We start from the raw sequence: 22,210 nt of genomic DNA on the forward strand, positions 1-22,210 counted from the left end.
GCACAGGATCTTTTCAGGGGGAATAAGACAAAACGCCACATTTATTAGTAATACATGTATTCATTAACACTGTATTATATGCATATAATATATTACACTTACACTCACACACACACACAAACACACTCCGTCTTGTTGTTACCAATTATTTGCTCCCCTTAACTTCACTGGCCAGGTGAGTTAGATGGGGGAGGGGGTGGAGCCGGGCTTCTGCCGATCCGGATCGATGCTCCCATGTTGACAAGACGAGACCCGGGGTCCTCTGCAAGACACCTCACTTTTATAGCAGCTTTCCTCTTATGCAAATCTATACCAGATTCAAACTCTGTGTCTGTGTCCATTGGTCCTTTGTGCTGCTTTCTTTTGAGTGTTGTTCCAATGCTGCAAAGAGGGTGTTTCCAAAAGAAGGTGCTTGCTTCTAACCCCTGAGGCCGTGGGTATGTCTGCTTGTCTTTAATGAGCCCACTTGACACGTTTTATTGTCCTTGGGTCTGGCTCCCAGCCCCTCTCCAACAGTTGAGGCTGTCTGGAGGTGCTGCCTTCCATGCCTTGCTCATCCACACCTCATTCATTCAACAGGGCAATTGATTAAGAGTGGCGGGGGGGAGAGAGCTCTTGTTCTACTGCTAGCAAAAAGAAATTTTTCTTTTATCTTATTCTATCCTTATAAGGGGCTATAATATTATACCAAGGGCAATGCAAAGTTTCTAAATGAGGCTTTGATATAAAGTCCCATGAAAACAGAGGTCACACGTGGGTAGAGCCACCACAAGGTTATATGAAGAGGCACAATGTAAAGTCATATGAAAATTATTAGAGATTTATCTACAAAGCCCTCTACACCAATATTGCACACAAAGATGGACTACAAGCTATCAGGAACAGTATCCCCGATAATGTCACAGCTAACCTGGTGGCTGAACTTTGTGACTTTGTCCTCACCCACAACTATTTCACATTTGGGGACAATATATACCTTCAAGTCAACGGCACTGCTATGGGTACCCGCATGGCCCCACAGTATGCCAACATTTTTATGGCTGACTTAGAACAACGCTTCCTTAGCTCTCGTCCCCTAATGCCCCTACTCTACTTGCGCTACATTGATGACATCTTCATCTTCTGGACCCATGGAAAAGAAGCCCTTGAGGAATTTCACCATGATTTCAATAATTTCCATCCCACCATCAACCTCAGTCTAGATCAATCCACACAAGCGGTCCATTTCCTGGACACTACTGTGCTAATAAGCGATGGTCACATAAATACCACCCTATACCGGAAACCTACTGACCGCTACACTTACCTACATGCCTCCAGCTTCCATCCAGGACACACCACACGATCCATTGTCTACAGCCAAGCTCTAAGATATAACCGCATTTGCTCCAATCCCTCAGATAGAGACAAGCACCTACAAGATCTCTATCAAGCATTCTTAAAACTACAATACCCACCTGCTGAAGTGAAAAAACAGATTGACAGAGCCAGACGAGTACCCAGAAGTCACCTCCTACAAGACAGGCCCAACAAAGAAAATAACAGAACACCACTAGCTGTCACCTTCAGCCCCCAACTAAAACCTCTCCAGTGCATCATCAGAGATCTACAACCTATCCTGAAAGATGATCCTTTACTCTCACAGATCTTGGGAGACAGACCTGTCCTCGCTTACAGACAACCCCCCAACCTAAAGCAAATACTCACCAGCAACCACACATCACTGAACAAAACCACTGACCCAGGAACCTATCCTTGTAACAAAGCCCGATGCCAACTCTGTCCACATATCTATTCAAGTGACATCATCATAGGACCTAATCACATCAGCCATACCATCAGGGGGTCGTTCACCTGCACATCTACCAATGTGATATATGCCATCATGTGCCAGCAATGCCCCTCTGCCATGTACATTGGCCAAACCGGACAGTCTCTACGCAAAAGAATTAATGGACACAAATCTGACATCAGGAATCATAATACTCAAAAACCAGTGGGAGAACACTTTAACCTGTCTGGTCATTCAGTGACAGACCTGCAGGTGGCTATCTTACAACAGAAAAACTTCAAAAACAGACTCCAACGAGAGACTGCTGAGCTGGAATTGATATGCAAACTAGACACAATCAACTCAGGATTGAATAAGGACTAGGAATGGCTGAGCATTGAATCTATCTCCCCTTGTAAGTATTCTCACACTTCTTATCAAACTGTCTGTACTGGGCTAGCTTAATTATCACTTCAAAAGTTTTTTTTCTCTTACTTAATTGGCCTCTCAGAGTTGGTAAGACAACTCCCACCTGTTCATGCTCTCTGTATGTGTGTATATATATCTCCTCAATATTTATTCCACTCTATATGCATCCGAAGAAGTGGGCTGTAGTCCACGAAAGATTATGCTCTAATAAATTTGTTAGTCTCTAAGGTGCCACAAGTACTCCTGTTCTTTTTGCGGATACAGACTAACACGGCTGCTACTCTGAAACCTGTGAATCTCAGGAAGAGGGGTGCAGGGCCCTGATTCCCCCATACTCCGTGACAACTTCTCTCCCCCCTTCGAGACTGAACTGAGCGGAGTCACAAGGGGAGACCTCGGGAAGGAGACTGGCTGCAGCAAACCAAGGGTGGTTCTGGTTCTTCTGCGGGCGGCATCCGGCTCAAGGGGGGGTCTCTGAGATTGCCCCTGCCCTGCAGCCTGCCCTGCCTGGCCATTGCCATGGAGACTCTGTGAGGTCACCACCTCCCGACCTCCTTTGACCAATCAACCGAGGTGCTGCAAAAGGCCTTTGTGATGTCACTGCCACTCCCACCGCTGCACTGCAGGGCGAATGTCTTGCCCCTGGCCAGCCCCTTTGGATGTTTGAGCTGCTCCCCCTGTATCCCCCCCCCCACACACACACTGATAGCTCTGGGGATCAAGCAGGCTACTCATGAAAACATCAGAGGCTGTTCAATGTGCCACACTCAGGTTTTCAGAGATTTCTAGACTTTAAAGACAGAAGAGACCATTAGATCATCTAATATGATACCCCTCCCCTTGCCGACCCTCCCCTCTCTGGATATCACAGGCCTCCTGTATAGCACAGTGACTAGTTTTGGACCAAAGCACACTCCAGAAAGGCATCTAGTCTTCATTGGAAGAAATCAAGAGATGGAGAAACCACCACTTCCCCTGGTAGTGTGGAGGAAACTGATGCAGAGGGGAAGAGAATTGACCCCAAGGCCACACCTGTGAGTCTGTATCATAAGACATACGCACAACGACACTGTGCTAAGGTCGTACAAGCAACCTTCATTCTGGTGTTTCCTAACGTTTAAAGGCCTGGTCTGCACACAGTTCTTGGTAGTTCTAGAACTATTTTGGGGGGGATGCATTTATTTACATCTCTCTTAATAGTTGTGCCAGCACAATGTCTACTGTGCACACAGTTATAGCCTCATACAAGTGTCTTACACCAATATCGCTTATTCCCCTCACTGTACCGGTATAAAGCACCGTTATACTGATATGACTGTCCCCATACAAGGGGGGTTGTACTGCTTGAACTATACTAGTAGAGCTCAAGCTCTACAACTTTCTAGTGTTAACAAGCCCCTGCTCACTATCACTTGTGCACCTTTATATTGAATTAGAACAAAAAAGTCAGTCTCTTGTTACGGGGAACAGAGATTGCCTCCCCACAGGACAAATGACACCCAGATACTTGGCCCTCAGATACTGTGGTGATGGGCACCAACTGAGAAACCTAGATAAATAGCTCCATGTAGACGAACCAACGTCAGTGCAGAGGTGTCATGGGGTTGCTGGTCCCTTTAAGGGGAGTCTGGGCCCAGGCTACGTATGGGAAGTTAATTTAAAAGCAAAGAGCCCATGTAGGGCAGATGATTGTCTGTCAGGCACCTGGCCCTGATCAAAGGCCATCAGGACTCAGTGGCAAGGAGGGGCTCTTGGGACAGGCCTGTTCTGTTGCTGCAGGAGGAGATCTACAGCCTGTTTAACTCTCTAACATGTCAGGTGACTGATGGAGTAGAAAGGGTCCAGCTTTAGCCCCCAGCTCAGCCAATCAGCGTTCACACTCTGCGGGGCGGGAGGCTGAGGGTTCTCACCACATGGCCCAAAGGATGGCCCAGAGCCCCGGTGGGGATCACTGTCAGAGCACTCTTCCTGTCCCATCGCTTTGTGAGGGCCTCCCACAACGAGGGCTGGAGAGCAGCCCCATCCTCGCCTGTGGAGGGAGAGAAGCAGGGAAAAGGGAAAACAAAAGAGACACAAACCCGAATGTCCCCAGTGACTCTATGGTACAAAGGCCTCAGTGGGGGAAAAATTCTCCCACCTTAACCTAGTGTTTCCAGTGGCTAGAATTTGGCCGGCACCAGATGGCTCAGGCTGAACAGGTTCCAAACCGCTCGGAGGCTCTGACCTTCTCAACAGGGACGGCTGTTTTCTAGCTAAATCAGTAGCGGGAAAGGGGGAAACTCCAAAGAGGCTCCTCCTCGCGCTCACGCACCTGAACCTGAATTCTCCCTCAGGCCGCAAGGGGAGACCTCGGGAAGGAGACTGGCTGCAGCAAACCAAGGGGGGTCTCTGAGATTGCCCCTGCCCTGCAGCCTGTCCTGCCTGGCCGTTGCCATGGACTCTCTGTGAGGTCACCGCCTCCCGACCTCCTTTGACCAATCAGCCGAGGTGTTGCAAAAGGCCCTTGTGATGTCACTGCCACTCCCACCCCTGCACTGCAGGGCGAATGTCCTGCCCATGGCCAGCCCCTTTGGATGTTTGAGCTGCTCCCCCTGTATCACCCCCCAACTCACTCACTGTTAGCTCTGGGGATCAAGCAGGCTACACATGAAAACATCAGAGGCTGCTCAATGTGCCACACTCTGGTTTTCAGAGATTTGTAGACTTTAAGGCCAGAAGAGAACATTAGATCATCTAATCTGACCCCTCCCCTCGCTCCACTCCCACCCCCAGATATCACAGGCCTCCTGTATAGCACAGTGTGCCGGAGCAGGGAGCGGGGCGGATTTGACCTGGGAATGTAGCAAGGGAGTTAAGGAAGATACCTGAGCTGTAACCTGAGCCAGGAGTGGGGTTGTTGGGAGAACTGACACTTTCTGCCCAGGAGACTGAACAAAGGAGAGGAGGGGCAGAGGGGAGGGGGGAGGAAGCTCCTGGAGGGGGTTGTATTTTAGTTTTGGTTTTGGTCTGGGTGGTGCAACGCAGGGAACCCCAAGCTGGGGTCTAAGCTCCCTAAACCCCCCAGAAGGACTTGATTGAGGGGTCCTGGTTGTACCTACACACTCTGCTTGGGACTGTGTTCCTGTCATCTAATAAGCCTTCTGTTTTACTGGCTGGCTGAGAGTCACGGTGACTCTCAGGAAGAGGGGTGCAGGGCCCTGACTCCCCCACACTCCGTGACAACTGGTGGAAGCGGTGGGATCTACTGCACCCCGTGGATGGCACTGTCTGCAGTAAGTGACCGGGGAGTAATAAAACGAAGGGTGATTGATGGGGTCCAGGCGTGCTAAAGAGTCAACGAGTGGTCCCAGGGGCGGAGGAGTCTGCAGCTCGACCCTGACAGAGAGGTGGTGACCTCGAGAAGGGCTGGGACACTAGGGGACTCCCTGGAAACTGTGGGGAGCAGAGAGCACCCAGGCCTGTGAGTGGCCAGCAGGAAGATGTATGCCAAGCGGCTTAAGAGTGACCTGGTGGAGCTGTGCAGGCAGAGGGAGCTGCGCAGTGGGAGGCTCACCAAAGAACAGCTCATGGCCCAGCTGGAGGAGGGAGATCGCTCGAATGAACTGATCCCTGTCTCTGAGGGAAGCAGCCTGGCAGATGTAGCGCAGGCACCAGTGTCTGTCCTAGCTGGGAGTGGTCAGCCGGCTGCTGAGGGCTTCCCGAGACCCCTCCTTCCTATGCCTAGGGGAAGGGTGGGGAGGAGCCCAGCAAATACTGAGGGCACCGTGACCCCCCTGGCCAGCAGGGAATCCTCCCGGCCACGCTCGGCATCCGTGGAGCGGAAACGGCTGGAATGGGAGAAAGAGCTAAAACTGAGAGAGCTGGGGGATCGTGAACAGAGACAGCATGAATGGGAGGAGAAAGAGAAACAGAGGCAGCATGAACGGGAGGAGAAAGAGAAACAGAGGCAGCATGAAGAGAGACAGTGTCAGCATTAACTGGAGCTGGCGAGGCTGAGGGGCAGCGAGCCCCCGGCTGCGGTGAGTGAGGGGGGACCCAGGACTGCACGGAGCTTTGATAAGTCCATCCAGGCCCTGCGTAAGGAGGGGGAGGACATGGAGACTTCCTGGATGCCTTTGAGATGGCCTGCGAGCTGCACCAGGTTGATCTTGCGGACAGACTCCGGGTTCTCACCCCCTTACTGGACCCCAAAGCCGTGGCATTGTACCGCCAACTGGAAGGGGCGGAGAGAGGGGACTACGAACTATTCAAAAAGGCCCTGCTACGCGAGTTTGGGCTGACTCCTGAGATGAACCGGGAAAGGTTCCGGAATCAGGATAAAACCCCTGAGATCTCATATCTGCAACTAGCCGTCCGCATGGAGGGATACGCCAGCAAGTGGGCAGATGGGGCCCAGACAAAGGAGGACCTGGTTAAACTGCGGTACTGGAGCAACTGTATGAGCGGTGCCCATCCGACCTGAGGCTGTGGTTGAGGGACAAAAAGCCAGAGAACCCGCGATATGCAGGGCGGCTGGCTGATGAGTTTGTGGAGAGCCGGTCAGGGGGAGGCAGGGAGGAGTCCCAAAAGAACAGGCCCGCAGCGATGCAGAGAGAGAGTCACCCGGGGACCTCCCAAAGGGGGAATATGGGGAATCCCCTACAAAGGGGAATGCCCAGCGTCAGGGACAACCGACCGGTTCGAGGGGAGCAACGGGACATGAGCTGCTATTACTGCGGCCAAAGAGGCCACATTCAGGCCCAGTGCCCCAAGCTCAAGGACAGACTGAGCAGACCGAACCCACACCGTGTTAACTTGGTAGAGGCCCAGACGGACGAGGGGCAGGCTTCCCAGGCAAGGGGGGCTGGCAGCTTATCAACTGCTCGAGAGAGAGAAGGGCCCCAGGCCAGCTTCTCTGGGGGGCCGGATGCTCCGGACTCAAAGTTCTCCATTTACAGGGTGGGCGCGGGACTGTCCCTGCGGAGCGAGTGCCTCGTTCCCCTGGAGGTGGATCGGAGGAAAGCCTATGGATACTGGGACACGGGCACTGAGGTGACACTGGCCCGGCCCGAGGTGGTAGCTCCAGATCAGGTGATACCCAAGACCTTCCTGACCCTGACGGGGGTGGATGGGACTCCATTCAAGGTGCCTGTGGCAAGGGTACACCTAAAATGGGGGGCCAAGGAGGGCCCCAAGGACGTGGGAGTGCACCACCATTTGCCCACTGAGGTGTTGATGGGGGGGACCTAGAGGACGGGCCAAGCAACCCCCAGAACGCCTTAGTCGTGACCCAGAGCCAGAGCCAGCGAGGGGCACTAGGCACTGACCTTGGGAAGGATGTCACACCGGAGGCACAGAACCCTACCCTGGTGGGGAGGGAACACCCAAGGACAAGACTCAGGGGGGCTGTGGCTTCCGACCCAGCCGACGAGAGGGAACAGGTCTCCGTCCCTTCCCCAGCCGCCGAATTCCAGGCCGAGTTGCAGAAAGATCCCTCCTTGAGGAAGCCAAAGGACCTGGCTGACCTCAGTGCGGTACAGACCATGAGGAGAGGTTGCAAGGAGAGGTTCCTGTGGGAGAAGGGGTTCCTATACCGAGAATGGGCTCCCCCCGGGGAGATGGAGTCCTGGTGGATCAGGAGGCAGCTGGTGGTACTCCAGAAGTTTCGCCGCAAGCTACTGTACCTGGCCCATGACATCCCTCTCGCAGGGCACCAGGGAATCCGGCGCACCAGGCAGAGGCTGCTGCAGAACTTTTACTGGCCTGGGGTCTTCACCAACGTCCGACCGTACTGCCGATTCTGTGACCCCTGCCAGAGGGTGGGGAAGGCCCGGGACAAGGGGAAAGCGGCTTTGAGACTTTTGCCCATCATAGAGGAGCCTTTCCAGAAGGTGGCTATGGACATAGTGGGACTTCTCAATAAGTCGACCCGGTCTGGGAAGAAATACATTCTGGTGGTGGTAGATTTCACCACCCACTACTCCGAGGCAGTGCCCTTATCATCCATCGAAGCAGACACTGTGGCAGATGCGCTGCTGACCATTTTCAGCCGAGTGGGGTTTCCCAAGGAAGTCTTAACAGACCAAGGGTCCGACTTCATGTCGGCCCTACTCCGGTGCTTGTGGGAGAAATGCGGGGTCCGGCACAACTGGGCCTCAGCATAACACCCCCAATCCAATGGGCTGGTGGAGACGTATAACGGAACGCTAAAGATGATGCATTTATGAACCAGCACCCACAGGACTGGGACAAGTACTTACCTCACCCACTGTTCGCATACAGGGAGGTACCCCAGGAGTCTACCAGGTTTTAGCCTTTCGAACTGTTATATGGAAGGCGGGTAAGGGGGCCCCTGGACCTGATGAGAGACGAATGGGAGAGGAAGGCAACTCCCGAGGGAGAGTCAGTGGTGGAGTATGTCCTGACCTTCCGGGACCATGCCGAGCTCATGGGCCTGGCCAGGGAGAATCTGACCAGAGCCCAGAGGAGGCAGAAGGTCTGGTATGACCGCACAGCACGGGCCCGCGCCTTCGCTACCGGGGATCAGGTGATGGTCCTCATCCCCATGAGGAAAAACAAACTCCAGGCCACCTGGGAAGGGCCCTTCAAGGTTGTCAAGCAACTAAATGAGGTAAACTATGTGGTGGAGCTGTCGAACCGGGCGCACCACCGCCGGGTGTACCATGTGAATATGATGAAGCCATATTATGATGGGGGGGATGTGGTGTTGGCCGTGTGTGGACACTGGGAGGAGCAGGGAGATGACCCTTTAGTAGCTCTATTCCCTGGGACAAGAGCTGGTTCCCCCCTGGAAGCAATTCCCCTCTCTGATCAGCTGACCCCGTCCCAGCAAGCTGAGATCAGAGGGGTGCTGCATCTGTACCGACAGCTGTTTTCCAACCAGCCTGGACACACTAATCTGACTGTCCACTGGGTACAGACAGGATCGCACCCGCCTATAAAACACTCCCCCTTCCAAGTCACGGGGAAAACTGCTCAGGACCTGGAAAGAGAGGTCAATGACATGCTGGCTTTGTGGGGTGATCCAGCCATCTTCCAGCCCTTGGGCCTCGCCGGTGGTGCTGGTCCCCATAAAGGACGGGTCGATCCAGTTCCTTGTGGACTATCGACAACTTAATGCCATCACTGTAGCCGATGCCTACCCCATGCCCAGGCCTGACGAGCTCCTAGACAAGCTGGGAGGAGCTCGGTACCTGACCACAATGGATCTTTCAAAGGGCTGCTGGCAAGTGCCGCTGGATGCAGATGCCAGGCTGAAATCGGCCTTTCCCACCCCTCTGGGGCTCTATGAGTTCCTGACCCTGCCTTTCGGCCTCAAGGGAGCGCCGGCCACCTTCCAGCGCCTGGTGGATCAGCTACTGAGGGGGATGGCGTATATTGACGACATCTGTGTCTTTAGCCAGACCTGGGAGGATCACGTGTCCCAGGTTAAACAAGCGCTGGACCGACTCCAGGAGGCTGGGCTGACCGTAAAAGCTGAGAAGTGCAAGGTGGGGATGGCTGAAGTATCCTACCTAGGTCACCGGGTGGGGAGCGGCTGCCTAAAGCCGGAACCAGCCAAAGTGGAGGTGATCAGAGACTGGCCCACTCCTGTCAAGGCTGCTTCCCCACTCTGAACATTAGGGTACAAATGTGGGGGCCTGCATGAAAACTTCTAAGCTTAACTACCAGCTTAGATCTGGTCCGCTGCCATCACTCCCAAATGTGCTAATTCCCTTCCCTGGGTAGCCTTGAGAGACTCTTCACCAATTCCCTGGTGAATACAGATCCAAACCCCTTGGATCTTAAAACAAGGAGAAATTAACCATCCCCCCTCCTACCTCCCACCAACTCCTGGTGGATCAAGATCCAACCCCCTTGGATCTAAAAACAAGGAAAAATCAATCAGATTCTTAAAAAGAAGGCTTTTAATTAAAGAAAAAGGTAAAAATCATCTCTGTAAAATCAGGAGGGAAAATAACTTTACAGGGTAATCAAACTTAAAGAGCCCAGAGGAATCCCCTCTAGCCTTAGGTTCAAAGTTACAGCAAACAGAGATAAACACTCTAGCAAAAAGGTACATTTACAAGTTGAGAAAACAAAGATAAAAACTAACACGCCTTGCCTGGCTGTTTACTTACAAGTTAGAAACATGAGAGACTTGTTCAGAAAGATGTGGAGAACCTGGATTGATGTCTGGTCCCTCTCAGTCCCAAGAGCGAACTCCCACCAAAACAAAGAGCACAAACAAAAGCCTTCCCCCCACCAAGATTTGAAAGTATCTTGTCCCCTTATTGGTCCTTTGGGTCAGGTGTCAGCCAGGTTACCTGAGCTTCTTAACCCTTTACAGGTAAAAGGATTTTGGAGTCTCTGGCCAGGAGGGATTTTATAGTACTGTACACAGGAGGGCTGTTACCCTTCCCTTTATAGTTATGACAGCTCCCCAAACTAAAAAGCAGGTCCAAGCCTTTATTGGGATGGCGGGGTACTATCGAAGGTTCGTGCCCCACTTTAGCTCCATAGCCAGCCCCATCACTGAGCTGTGCAAGAAGGGGAAACCAGACAAGGTTGTCTGGACTGAGGAGTGCCAGGAGGCTCTCCAGGTGCTCAAGGAGGCTCTGGTCAGTGGCCCAGTTCTGGCAAACCCAGACTTTGACAAGCCCTTTATAGTGTTCACCGACGCCTCAGACACGGGACTGGGGGCGGTGTTAATGCAGGAGGATGAAAAGGGGGAGAGACATCCAATCGTGTACCTGAGCAAGAAGTTGCTACCCTGGGAGCAGAACTATGTGGCTATCGAGAAGGAATGCCTGGCCATGGTGTGGGCCATCAAGAAACTAGAGCCATATCTCTTTGGGCGACACTTCACCATGCACACCGACCACTCTCCCCTGACCTGGCTGCACCAGATGAAAGGAGCCAGTGCCAAACTCCTGAGGTGGAGCCTGCTCCTGCAGGATTATGAGATGGACGTGGTCCATGTGAAGGGAAGTGCCAATCTGATAGCGGACGCGTTGTCCCGGAGAGGGAGCCCTGAAGTTCCCCAGGTGTCTGGTCAGAGTTACCCCGCTCAGTTCAGTCTCGAAGGGGGGAGAGAAGTTGTCACAGAGTATGGGGGAGTCAGGGCCCTGCACCCCTCTTCCTGAGATTCACTGTGACTCTCAGCCAGCCAGTAAAACAGAAGGTTTATCGGACAATACGAACGCAGTCTACAGCAGAGCTTGTAGGTACAACTCAGGTAGCTCAATGTAACTCCCAGGCAACATTCCCAGGTCAAACCCGCCCCGCTCCCTGCTCCGTCACAACATGTTAAGAGGAATATATGAGAACACACTCTATGTTAAAAGGCCTTGTAATGCTAATGTTGCACCGTTAATGCCAGTAAACAGTATTGGAACTTTTCACAGGAGAAAAGACATTCCAGACCTGACGTGCTGTATAAAAAGGGAAACTGAGGCACGCTACCATATTGCTTTCATGGCTAAATGCCAAGATTTCTATACTATGGACAACATTAATATCTACATCGACTTGATGTTAACTGGGCTCCAAACATTTGCCAAAGCTTGTATGGAAAAAGTTGCTATGTTCTTTAGCTCTTGGCAAGATCACACGAGACATACAGGAACCATGCTGCAAGTGCAGATCCAATCCACTATTGTTCTAACCAAGTTTCACCTTAAGTTTGTAAAGAGATTCAATCATGTTATTGAACATGAGTTTGGTAAAACATTTCTGTTATACACGGATACGGCTTCTAACCCAGTACAAGCTGTAGTGAGACAGAACCAGGATGGGGACCTTTGGGATGCAGTCAGTGATGTTTGTGTCATCCCTTCCTGCATCCATTTTGTGTTGGGGGTGTGACGTTATGAGTATAATATAATAGCGCATTGAAAGGTGACAGGGACAGAATAAAGTGGTCTCAAATGAGCTACAGACCTTCTTGTCAACTCTCTGTAATGGGCCACTCTCATTACCACTACAAAAGTAATTTTTCCTCCTTTGGTATCCTATTGTTAATTGAATTGTCTGGTTAGACTGACCTCACACTTGGTAAGGCGACTCCCATCTTTTCATGTATTTATACCTGCTCCTGTATTTTCCACTCCGTGCATCTGATGAAGTGGGTTCTAGCCCGCGAAAGCTTATGCCCAAATACATTTGTTAGTCTCTAACACGCCTACCACTCTGAAACCTGGGCCCAACCACTGTTCTTAGTAATGATTCAGCAAATCTTTTAGAGGAACTAAAACATTAGGGAGAATCAGGAATAGCTCAGAGACAATTAATGGAGAGGAGCAGCACAATTAATCAAGGAGATGATTGGTTGTGGCTTATTTGCTGGGTCTTAAAAGAGAACAAGGTCCTGAGTCTCCTCCCTGTCACTAGCCCTCCAGCTCAGCCAATCAGCATTGAGACTCTGCGGGGAGGGAGGCTGAGGGGTTTCACCACATGGCCCAAAGGATGGCCCAGAGCCCCGGTGGGGATCACTGTCAGAGCACTCTTCCTGTCCCATTGCTGTGTGAGGGCCTCCCACAACGAGGACTGGAGAGCAGCCCCCTCCTCGCCAGTGGAGGGAGGGAAGCAGAGAAAAGGGAAAACAAAAGAGACACAAACCCCAATGTCCCCAGTGACTCTATGGGACAAAGGCCTAAGTGTGGAAAAAATTCTCCCACCTTAACCTAGTGTTTCCCGGCACCTAGAATTTGGCCGGCACCACATGGCTCAGGCTGAACAGGTTCCAAACCGCTCGGCGGCTCTGCCCTTTTCAACAGGGGCGTCTGTTTTCTAGCTAAATCAGTAGTGGGAAAGGGGGAAACTCCGAAGAGGCTCCTCCTCGCGCTCACGTACCTGAACCTGAATTCTCCCTCAGGCCTCAAGGGGAGACCTCGGGAAGGAGACTGGCTGCAGCAAACCAAGGGGGGTCTCTGAGATTGCCCCTGCCCTGCAGCCTGTCATGCCTGGCCGTTGCCATCGACTCTCTGTGAGGTCACCGCCTCCCGACCTCCTTTGACCAATCAGCCGAGGAGCTGCAAAAGGCCTTTGTGATGTCACTGCCACTCCCACCCCTGCCCTGCAGGACTAATGTCCTGCCCCTGGCCAGCTCCTTTGGATGTTTGAGCTGCTTGATGGGAAACTAATTTAAAAGCAAAGAGCCCATGTAGGGCAGATGATTGTCTGTCAGGCACCTGGCCCTGATCAAAGGCCATCAGGACTCAGTGGCAAGGAGGGGCTCTTGGGACAGGCCTGTTCTGTTGCTGCAGGAGTAGATCTACAGCCTGTTTAACTCTCTAAGCTGTCAGGTGACTGATGGAGTAGAAAGGGTCCAGCTTTAGCCCCCAGCTCAGCCAATCAGCGTTCAGACTCTGCGGGGCGGGAGGCTGAGGGGTCTCATCACATGGCCCAAAGGATGACCCAGAGCCCCGGTGGGGATCACTGTCAGAGCACTCTTCCCTCTTAGTCTTCTCTTTTCCAAACTAAACAAACCCAATTCTTTCAGCCTTCCTTCATAGGTCATGTTCTCAAGACCTTTAATCATTCTTGTTGCTCTTCTCTGGACCCTCTCCAATTTCTCCACATCTTTCTTGAAATGCGGTGCCCAGAACTGGACATAATACTCCACTTGAGGCCTAACCAGTGCAGAGTAGGGCGGAAGAATGACTTCTCGTGTCTTGCTCACAACACACCTGCTAATACATCCCAGAATCATGTTTGCTTTTTTTGCAACAGTGTCACACTGTTGACTCGTATTTAGCTTGTGGTCCACTATAACCCCTAGATCCCTTTCTGCCGTACTCCTTCCTAGACAGTCTCTTCCCATTCTGTATGCGTGAAACTGATTTTTCCCTCCTAAGTGGAGCACTTTGCATTTGTCTTTATTAAACTTCATCCTGTTTACCTCAAACCATTTCTCCAATTTGTCCAGATCATTTTGAATTATGACCCTGTCCAACAAAGCAGTTGCAATCTCTCCCAGTTTGGTATCATCTGCAACTTAATAAGCGTACTTTCTATGCCAATAGCTAAGTCGTTGATGAAGATATTGAACAGAGCCGGTCCCAAAACAGACCCCTGCGGAACCCCACTTGTTATACCTTTCCAGCAGGATTGGGAACCATTATCCAGGCAGTTATACACCCACCTTATAGTAGCCCCATCTACTTGTATTCTGCTTTCTCCTGTGCTGATATCACTCGGCTGCATGCGTGTGTTCCCTCTGTGTGCGGTCCCAGCTCTGCAGATAGCTGACACAGCAAACCCGACGAGAACCCCCAATAACAACAGAGTCTAGTAAGGTACGAAGGCACCTCGGCCAGGTTTATTGCGACTCTGACACAATTGCAGTTCCCTGTAGGTTTCTTAGCGTAATCCAGGGCATACGACGAGAAAGTGCCGCTCGGCAATGGACTCAGCTCAGTCAGTGGCGGGACTTTCCACTGCCTCGTCGGCTGGACAAAGACACCACCCCAGGGATACATTCTTATACACAGGTACAAACAAGTTACACATCACTCCTGACGTATTGAGGTGCAACCCCTCTAGGCAGCAAGGTACAACCCCTCTACGCAGCAAGGTACAACCTCTCTACGTAGTAAGGTGCCGCCTCTCACCTTGTACATGTTGGTTCGATCAAAATGACTCTATCCATCATTTTATCCTTTTGCCCTGTCATTGGGATGGGTCGGCCTGTTCCATGTTATCTGTGGAATGTTCCAGTATTGGAGTGTTCTGATATCTGGTGTTCAGTACTTTTTAGGTCTGTCTCTTTTTGCAGCATCAGCCCTTTCCTTGCCAGCGTCTGTGAGCAGGGCCTGCCTCTGGCTCACAGCTTAACTTTGCTTTATGTTAGCAAAGTCTTGACCATTACTTTAGTTCAGGCCTCAGGCCTCATACTGGGCCTCTGATACCAAGGTGTATATCTCAGGGCCTCCTCTTACTACAGCCCTTAACAAGAGACTGACTTTTTTGTTCTAATTCAATATAAAGGTGCACGAGTGATAGTGAGCAGGGGTTGTAGTGCTTGAGCTCTCCTAGTATAGTTCAAGCAGTACAACCCCCCTTGTATGGGGACAGTCATATCAGTATAACGGTGCTTTATACCAGTACAGTGAGGGGAAAAAGCGATATTGGTGTAAGACACTTGTATGAGGCTATAACTGTGTGCACAGTAGATGTTCTGCTGGGACAACTATTAAGGGAGATGTAAATAAATGCATCCCTACCCAAAACAGTTCTAGAACTACCAAGAACTGTGTGCAGACCAGGTCTTTAAACGTTAGGAAACACCAGAATGAAGGTTGCTTGTACAACCTTAGCACAATGTCATTATGCGTATGTCTTATGATACAGACTCACAGGTGTGGCCTTGGGGTCAATTCTCTTCCCCTCTGCATCAGTTTCCTCCAAACTACCAGGGGAAGTGGTGGTTTCTCCATCTCTTGATTTCTTCCAATGAAGACTAGATACCTTTTTGGAGTGTGCTTTGGTCCAAAACTAGTCATTGTGCTATACAGGAGGCCTGTAATAACCAGAGAGGGGAGGGTCGGCAAGGGGAGGAGTGTCACATTAGATGATCTAATGGTCTCTTCTGTCCTTAAAGTCTAGAAATCTCTGAAAACCTGAGTCTGGCACATTGAACAGCCTCTGATGTTTTCATGAGTAGCCTGCTTGATCCCCAGAGCTAACAGTGAGTGAGTGGGGGGGGGTGATACAGGGGGAGCAGCTCAAACATCCAAAGGGGCTGGCCAGGGCCAGGACATTAGCCCTGCAGTGCAGCGGTGGGTGTGGCAGTGACATCACAAGCGCCTTTTGCAGCACCTCGGCTGATTGGTGAAAAGAGGTTGGGAGGCGGTGACCTCACAGAGAGTCCATGGCAAGGGCCAGGCAGGACAGGCTGCAGGGCAGGGGCAATCTCAGAGACCCCCCTTGGTTTGCTGCAGCCAGTCTCCTTCCCGAGGTCTCCCCTTGAGGCCTGAGGGAGAATTCAGGTTTAGGTACGTGAGCGCGAGGAGGCGCCTCTTCGGAGTTTCCCCCTTTCCCACTACTGATTTAGCTGGAAAACAGCCGTCCCTGTGGAGAAGGTCAGAGCCTCCGAGCGGTTTGGAACCTGTTCAGCCTGAGCCATCTGGTGCCGGCCAAATTCTAGGCACGGGAAACACTAGGTTAAGGTGGGAGAATTTTTCCCCCACTGAGGCCTTTGTCCCATAGAGTCACTGGGGACATTGGGGTTTGTGTCTCTTTTGTTTTCCCTTTTCTCTCCTTCCCTTCCTCCATTGGCGAGGAGGGGGCTGCTCTCCAGCCCTCGTTGTGGGAGGCCCTCACAAAGCGATGGGACAGGAAGAGTGCTCTGACAGTGATCCCCACCGGGGCTCTGGGCCATCCTTTCGGCCATGTGGTGAGACCCCTCAGCCTCCCGCCGCGCAGAGTCTGAACGCTGATTGGCTGAGCTGGGGGCTAAAGCTGGACCCTTTCTACTCCATCAGTCACCTGACATGTTAGAGAGTTAAACAGGCTGTAGATCTCCTCGTGCAGCAACAGAACGGGCCTGTCCCAAGAGCCCCTCCTTGCCACTGAGTCCTGATGGCCTCTGATCAGGGCCAGGTGCCTGGCAGACAATCATATGCCCTACATGGGCTCTTTGCTTTTAAATTAGCTTCCCATACGTAGCCTGGGCCCAGACTCCCCTTAAAGGGACCAGCAACCCCATGACACCTCTGCACTGACGTTCGTTCGTCTACATGGAGCTATTTATCTAGGTTTCTCAGTTGGTGCCCATCACCACAGTATCTGAGGGCCAAGTATCTGGGTGTCATTTGTCCTGTGGGGAGGCAATCTCTGTTCCCCGTAACAAGAGACTGACTTTTTTGTTCTAATTCAATATAAAGGTGCACGAGTGATAGTGAGCAGGGGCTTGTTTACACTAGAAAGTTGTAGAGCTTGAGCTTTACTAGTATAGTTCAAGCAGTACAACCCCCCTTGTATGGGGACAGTCATATCAGTATAACGGTGCTTTATACCAGTACAGTGAGGGGAATAAGCGATATTGGTGTAAGACACTTGTATGAGGCTATAACTGTGTGCACCGTAGACATTGTGCTGGCACAACTATTAAGAGAGATGTAAATAAATGCATCCCCCCCAAAATAGTTCTAGAACTACCAAGAACTGTGTGCAGACCAGGCCTTTAAACGTTAGGAAACACCAGAATGAAGGTTGCTTGTACGACCTTAGCACAGTGTCGTTGTGCGTATGTCTTATGATACAGACTCACAGGTGTGGCCTTGGGGTCAATTCTCTTCCCCTCTGCATCAGTTTCCTCCACACTACCAGGGGAAGTGGTGGTTTCTCCATCTCTTGATTTCTTCCAATGAAGACTAGATGCCTTTCTGGAGTGTGCTTTGGTCCAAAACTAGCCCCTGTGCTATACAGGAGGCCTGTGATATCCAGAGAGGGGAGGGTCGGCAAGGGGAGGGGTATCATATTAGATGATCTAATGGTCTCTTCTGTCCTTAAAGTCTAGAAATCTCTGAAAACCTGAGTGTGGCACATTGAACAGCCTCTGATGTTTTCATGAGTAGCCTGCTTGATCCCCAGAGCTATCAGTGTGTGTGTGGGGGGGGATACAGGGGGAGCAGCTCAAACATCCAAAGGGGCTGGCCAGGGGCAAGACATTCGCCCTGCAGTGCAGCGGTGGGAGTGGCAGTGACATCAGAAAGGCCTTTTGCAGCACCTCGGCTGATTGGTCAAAGGAGGTGGGGAGGCGGTGACCTCACAGAGAGTCCATGGCAAGGGCCAGGCAGGACAGGCTGCAGGGCGGGGGCAATCTCAGAGACCCCCCTTGGTTTGCTGCAGCCAGTCTCCTTCCCGAGGTCTCCCCTTGAGGCCTGAGGGAGAATTCAGGTTCAGGTACGTGAGCGCGAGGAGGAGCCTCTTCGGAGTTTCCCCCTTTCCCACCACTGATTTAGCTGGAAAACAGCCGTCCCTGTGGAGAAGGTCAGAGCCTCCGAGCGGTTTGGAACCTGTTCAGCCTGAGCCATCTGGTGCCGGCCAAATTCTAGGCCCGGGAAACACTAGGTTAAGGTGAGAGAATTTTTGCCTCACTTCGGCCTTTGTCCCATAGAGTCACTGGGGACATTGGGGTTTGTGTCTCTTCATTTCCCTTTTCCCTTCTTCCCTCCCTCCACTGGCGAGGAGGGGGCTGCTCTCCAGCCCTCGTTGTGGGAGGCCCTCACACAGCGATGGGACAGGAAGAGTGCTCTGACAGTGATCCCCACTGGTGAGCTGCGCCATCCTTTGGGCCATGTGGTGAGAACCCTCAGCCTCCCGCCCCGCAGAGTTTGAACGCTGATTGGCTGAACTGGGAGTTAAAGCTGGACGCTTTCTACTCCATCAGTCACCTGACAGCTTAGAGAGTTAAACAGGCTGTAGGTCTCCTCCTGCAGCAACAGAACGGGCCTGTCCCAAGAGCCCCTCCTTGCCTCTGAATCCTGATGGCCTTTCATCTGGGCCAGGTGCCTGACAGACAATCATCTGCCCTACATGGGCTCTTCGCTTTTAAATTAGCTTCCCATACGGAGCCTGGGCCCAGACGCCCCTTAAAGGGACCAGCAACCCCATGACACCTCTGCACTGACATTCGTTCGTCTACATGGAGCTATTTATCTAGGTTTCTCAGTTGGTGCCCATCACCACAGTATCTGAGGGCCAAGTATCTGGGTGTCATTTGTCCTGTGGGGAGGCAATCTCTGTTCCCCGTAACAAGAGACTGACTTTTTTGTTCTAATTCAATATAAAGGTGCACGAGTGATAGTGAGCAGGGGCTTGTTTACACTAGAAAGTTGTAGAGCTTGAGCTCTACTAGTATAGTTCAAGCAGTACAAACCCCCTTGTATGGGGACAGTCATATCAGTATAACGGTGCTTTATACCGGTACAGTGAGGGGAATAAGCTATATTGGTGTAAGACACTTGTATGAGGCTATAACTGTGTGCACAGTAGACATTGTGCTGGCACAACTATTAAGGGAGATGTAAATAAATGCATCCCTACCCAAAATAGTTATAGAACTACCAAGAACTGTGTGCAGACCAGGCCTTTAAACATTAGATTCATAGATTTTAGGACTGGAAGGGACCTCGAGAGGTCATCGAGTCCAGTCTCCTGCCCGCATGGCAGGACCAAATACTATCTAGACCATCCCTGATAGACATTTATCTAACTTACTCTTAAATATCTCCAGAGATGGAGATTCCACAACCTCCCTAGTCAATTTATTCCAGTGTTTAACCACCCTGACAGTTAGGAACTTTTTCCTAATGTCCAACCTAGACCTCCCTTGCTGCAGTTTAAGCCCGTTGCTTCTTGTTCTATCCTTAGAGGCTAAGGTGAACAAGTTTTCTCCCTCCTCCTTATGACATCCTTTTAAATACCTGAAAACTGCTATCATGTCCCCTCTCAGTCTTCTCTTTTCCAAACTAAACAAACCCAATTCTTTCAGCCTTCCTTCATAGGTCATGTTCTCAAGACCTTTAATCATTCTTGTTGCTCTTCTCTGGATCCTTTCCAATTTCTCCACATCTTTTTAGAAATGCGGTGCCCAGAACTGGACACAATACTCCAGCTGAGGCCTAACCAGAGCACAGTAGAGCAGAAGAATTACTTCTCGTGTCTTGCTCACAACACACCTGCTAATACATCCCAGAATCATGTTTGCTTTTCTTGCAACAGCATCACACTGTTGACTCATATTTAGCTTGTGGTCCACTATAACCCCTAGATCCCTTTCTGCCATACTCCTTCCTAGACAGTCTCTTCCCATTCTGTATGTGTGAAACTGATTTTTTCTTCCTAAGTGGAGCACTTTGCATTTGTCTTTGTTAAACTTCATCCTGTTTAACTCAGACCATTTCTCCAATTTGTCCAGATCATTTTGAATTATGACCCTGTCCTCCAAAGCAGTTGCAATCCCTCCCAGTTTGGTATCATCTGCAAACTTAATAAGCGTACTTTCTATGCCAATAGCTAAGTCATTAATGAAGATATTGAACAGAGCCGGTCCCAAAACAGACCCCTGCGGTACCCCACTCGTTATGCCTTTCCAGCAGGATTGGGAACCATTAATAACAACTCTCTGAGTACGGTTATCCAGCCAGTTATGACCCACCTTATAGTAGCCCCATCTAAATTGTATTTGCCTAGTTTATCGATAAGAATATCATGCGAGACCGTATCAAATGCCTTACTAAAGTCTAGGTATACCACATCCACGGCTTCACCCTTATCTACAAGTCTCGTTATCCTATCGAAGAAAGCTATCAGATTGGTTTGACATGATTTGTTCTCCACAAATCCATGCTGGCTGTCCCTATCACCTTACCACCTTCCAAGTGTTTGCAGATTGTTTCCTTAATTACTTGCTCCATTATCTTCCCTGGCACAGAAGTTAAACTAACTGGTCTGTAGTTTCCTGGGTTGTTTTTATTTCCCTTTTTATAGATGGGCACTATATTTGCCCCTTTCCAGTCTTCTGGAATCTCTCCCGTCTCCCATGATTTTCCAAAGGTAATAGCTAGAGGGTCAGATACCTCCTCTATTAGCTCCTTGAGTATTCTAGGATGCATTTCGTCAGGCCCTGGTGACTTGCAGGCATCTAACTTTTCTAAGTGATTTTTAACTTGTTCTTTTTTTATTTTATCTGCTAAACCTACCCCCTTCCCATTAGCATTTACTATGTTAGGCATTCCTTCAGACTTCTCGGTGAAGACCGAAACAAAGAAGTCATTAAGCATCTCTGCCATTTCCAAGTTTCCTGTTACTGTTTCTCCCTCTTCATTAAGCAGTGGGCCTACCCTGTCTTTGGTCTTCCTCTTGCTTCTAATGTATTGATAAAACGTCTTCTTGTTTCCCTTTATTCCTGTAGCTAGTTTGAGCTCATTTTGTGCTTTTGCCTTTCTAATCTTGCCCCTGCATTCCTGTGTTGTTTGCCTATATTCATCCTTTGTAATCTGTCCTAGTTTCCATTTTTTATATGTTTCAGAGTAGCAGCCGTGTTAGTCTGTATCCGCAAAAAGAAGAACAGGAGTATTTGTGGCACCTTAGAGACTAACAAATTTATTAGAGCATAAGCTTTCGTGGACTACAGCCCACTTCTTCGGATGATATATGCATCCGAAGAAGTGGGCTGTAGTCCACGAAAGCTTATGCTCTAATAAATTTGTTTGTCTCTAAGGTGCCACAAGTACTCCTGTTCTTCATTTTTTATATGACTCCTTTTTATTTTTTAGATCATGCAAGATCTCGTGGTTAAGCCAAGGTGGTCTTTTGCCACATTTTCTATCTTTCCTAACCAGAGGAATAGCTTGCTTTTGGGCCCTTAATAGTGTCCCTTTGAAAAACTGCCAACTCTCCTCAGTTGTTTTTCCCCTCCATCTTTATTCCCATGGGACCTTACCTATCAGCTCTCTGAGCTTACCAAAATCTGCCTTCCTGAAATCCATTGTCTCTATTTTGCTGTTCTCCCTTCTACCCTTCCTTAGAATTGCAAACTCTATGATTTTATGATCATTTTCACCCAAGCTACCTTTTACTTTCAAATTCTCAACGAGTTCCTCCCTATTTGTTAAAATCAAGTCTAGAACAGCTTCCCCCCTAGTAGCTTTTTCAACCTTCTGAAATAAAAAGTTGTCTGCAATGCAGTCCAAGAATTTGTTGGATAGTCTGTGCCCCGCTGTGTTATTTTCCCAACATATATCCGGATAGTTGAAGTCCCCCATCACCACCAAATCTTGGGCTTTGGATGATTTTGGTAGTTGCTTAAAAAAAGCCTCATCCACCTCTTCCACTAGGTTAGGTGGCCTGTAGTAGACTCCTAGCATGACATCTCCCTTGCTTTTTACCCCTTTTAGCCTAACCCAGAGACTCTCAACACTTCCATCTCCTATGTCCATCTCTACCTCAGTCCAAGTGTGAACATTTTAATATATAAGGCAACACCTCCTCCCTTTTTCCCCTGTCTATCCTTCCTGAGCA

The 22,210-nt window shown here is 50.3% G+C and overlaps 1 protein-coding gene across 1 annotated transcript in view; it reads right to left on the reverse strand.

The window, feature by feature from the left end:
• Window positions 1–40: 40 nt before the first annotated feature.
• LOC135980945 (uncharacterized) overlaps window positions 41–22,210 on the reverse strand; it is a 266,851-nt gene continuing 244,681 nt past the window's right edge. The window contains exon 6 of the mRNA XM_065581728.1: window positions 41–563. Within this exon, the coding sequence (XP_065437800.1) occupies window positions 454–563 (110 nt within the window). The 3' untranslated portion in view covers window positions 41–453. The remainder of the gene's footprint in view (window positions 564–22,210) is intronic.

The sequence above is a fragment of the Chrysemys picta genome, chromosome 1 (assembly GCF_011386835.1).
Source record: "Chrysemys picta bellii isolate R12L10 chromosome 1, ASM1138683v2, whole genome shotgun sequence".
NCBI classification, from domain to species: Eukaryota; Metazoa; Chordata; order Testudines; family Emydidae; genus Chrysemys; species Chrysemys picta.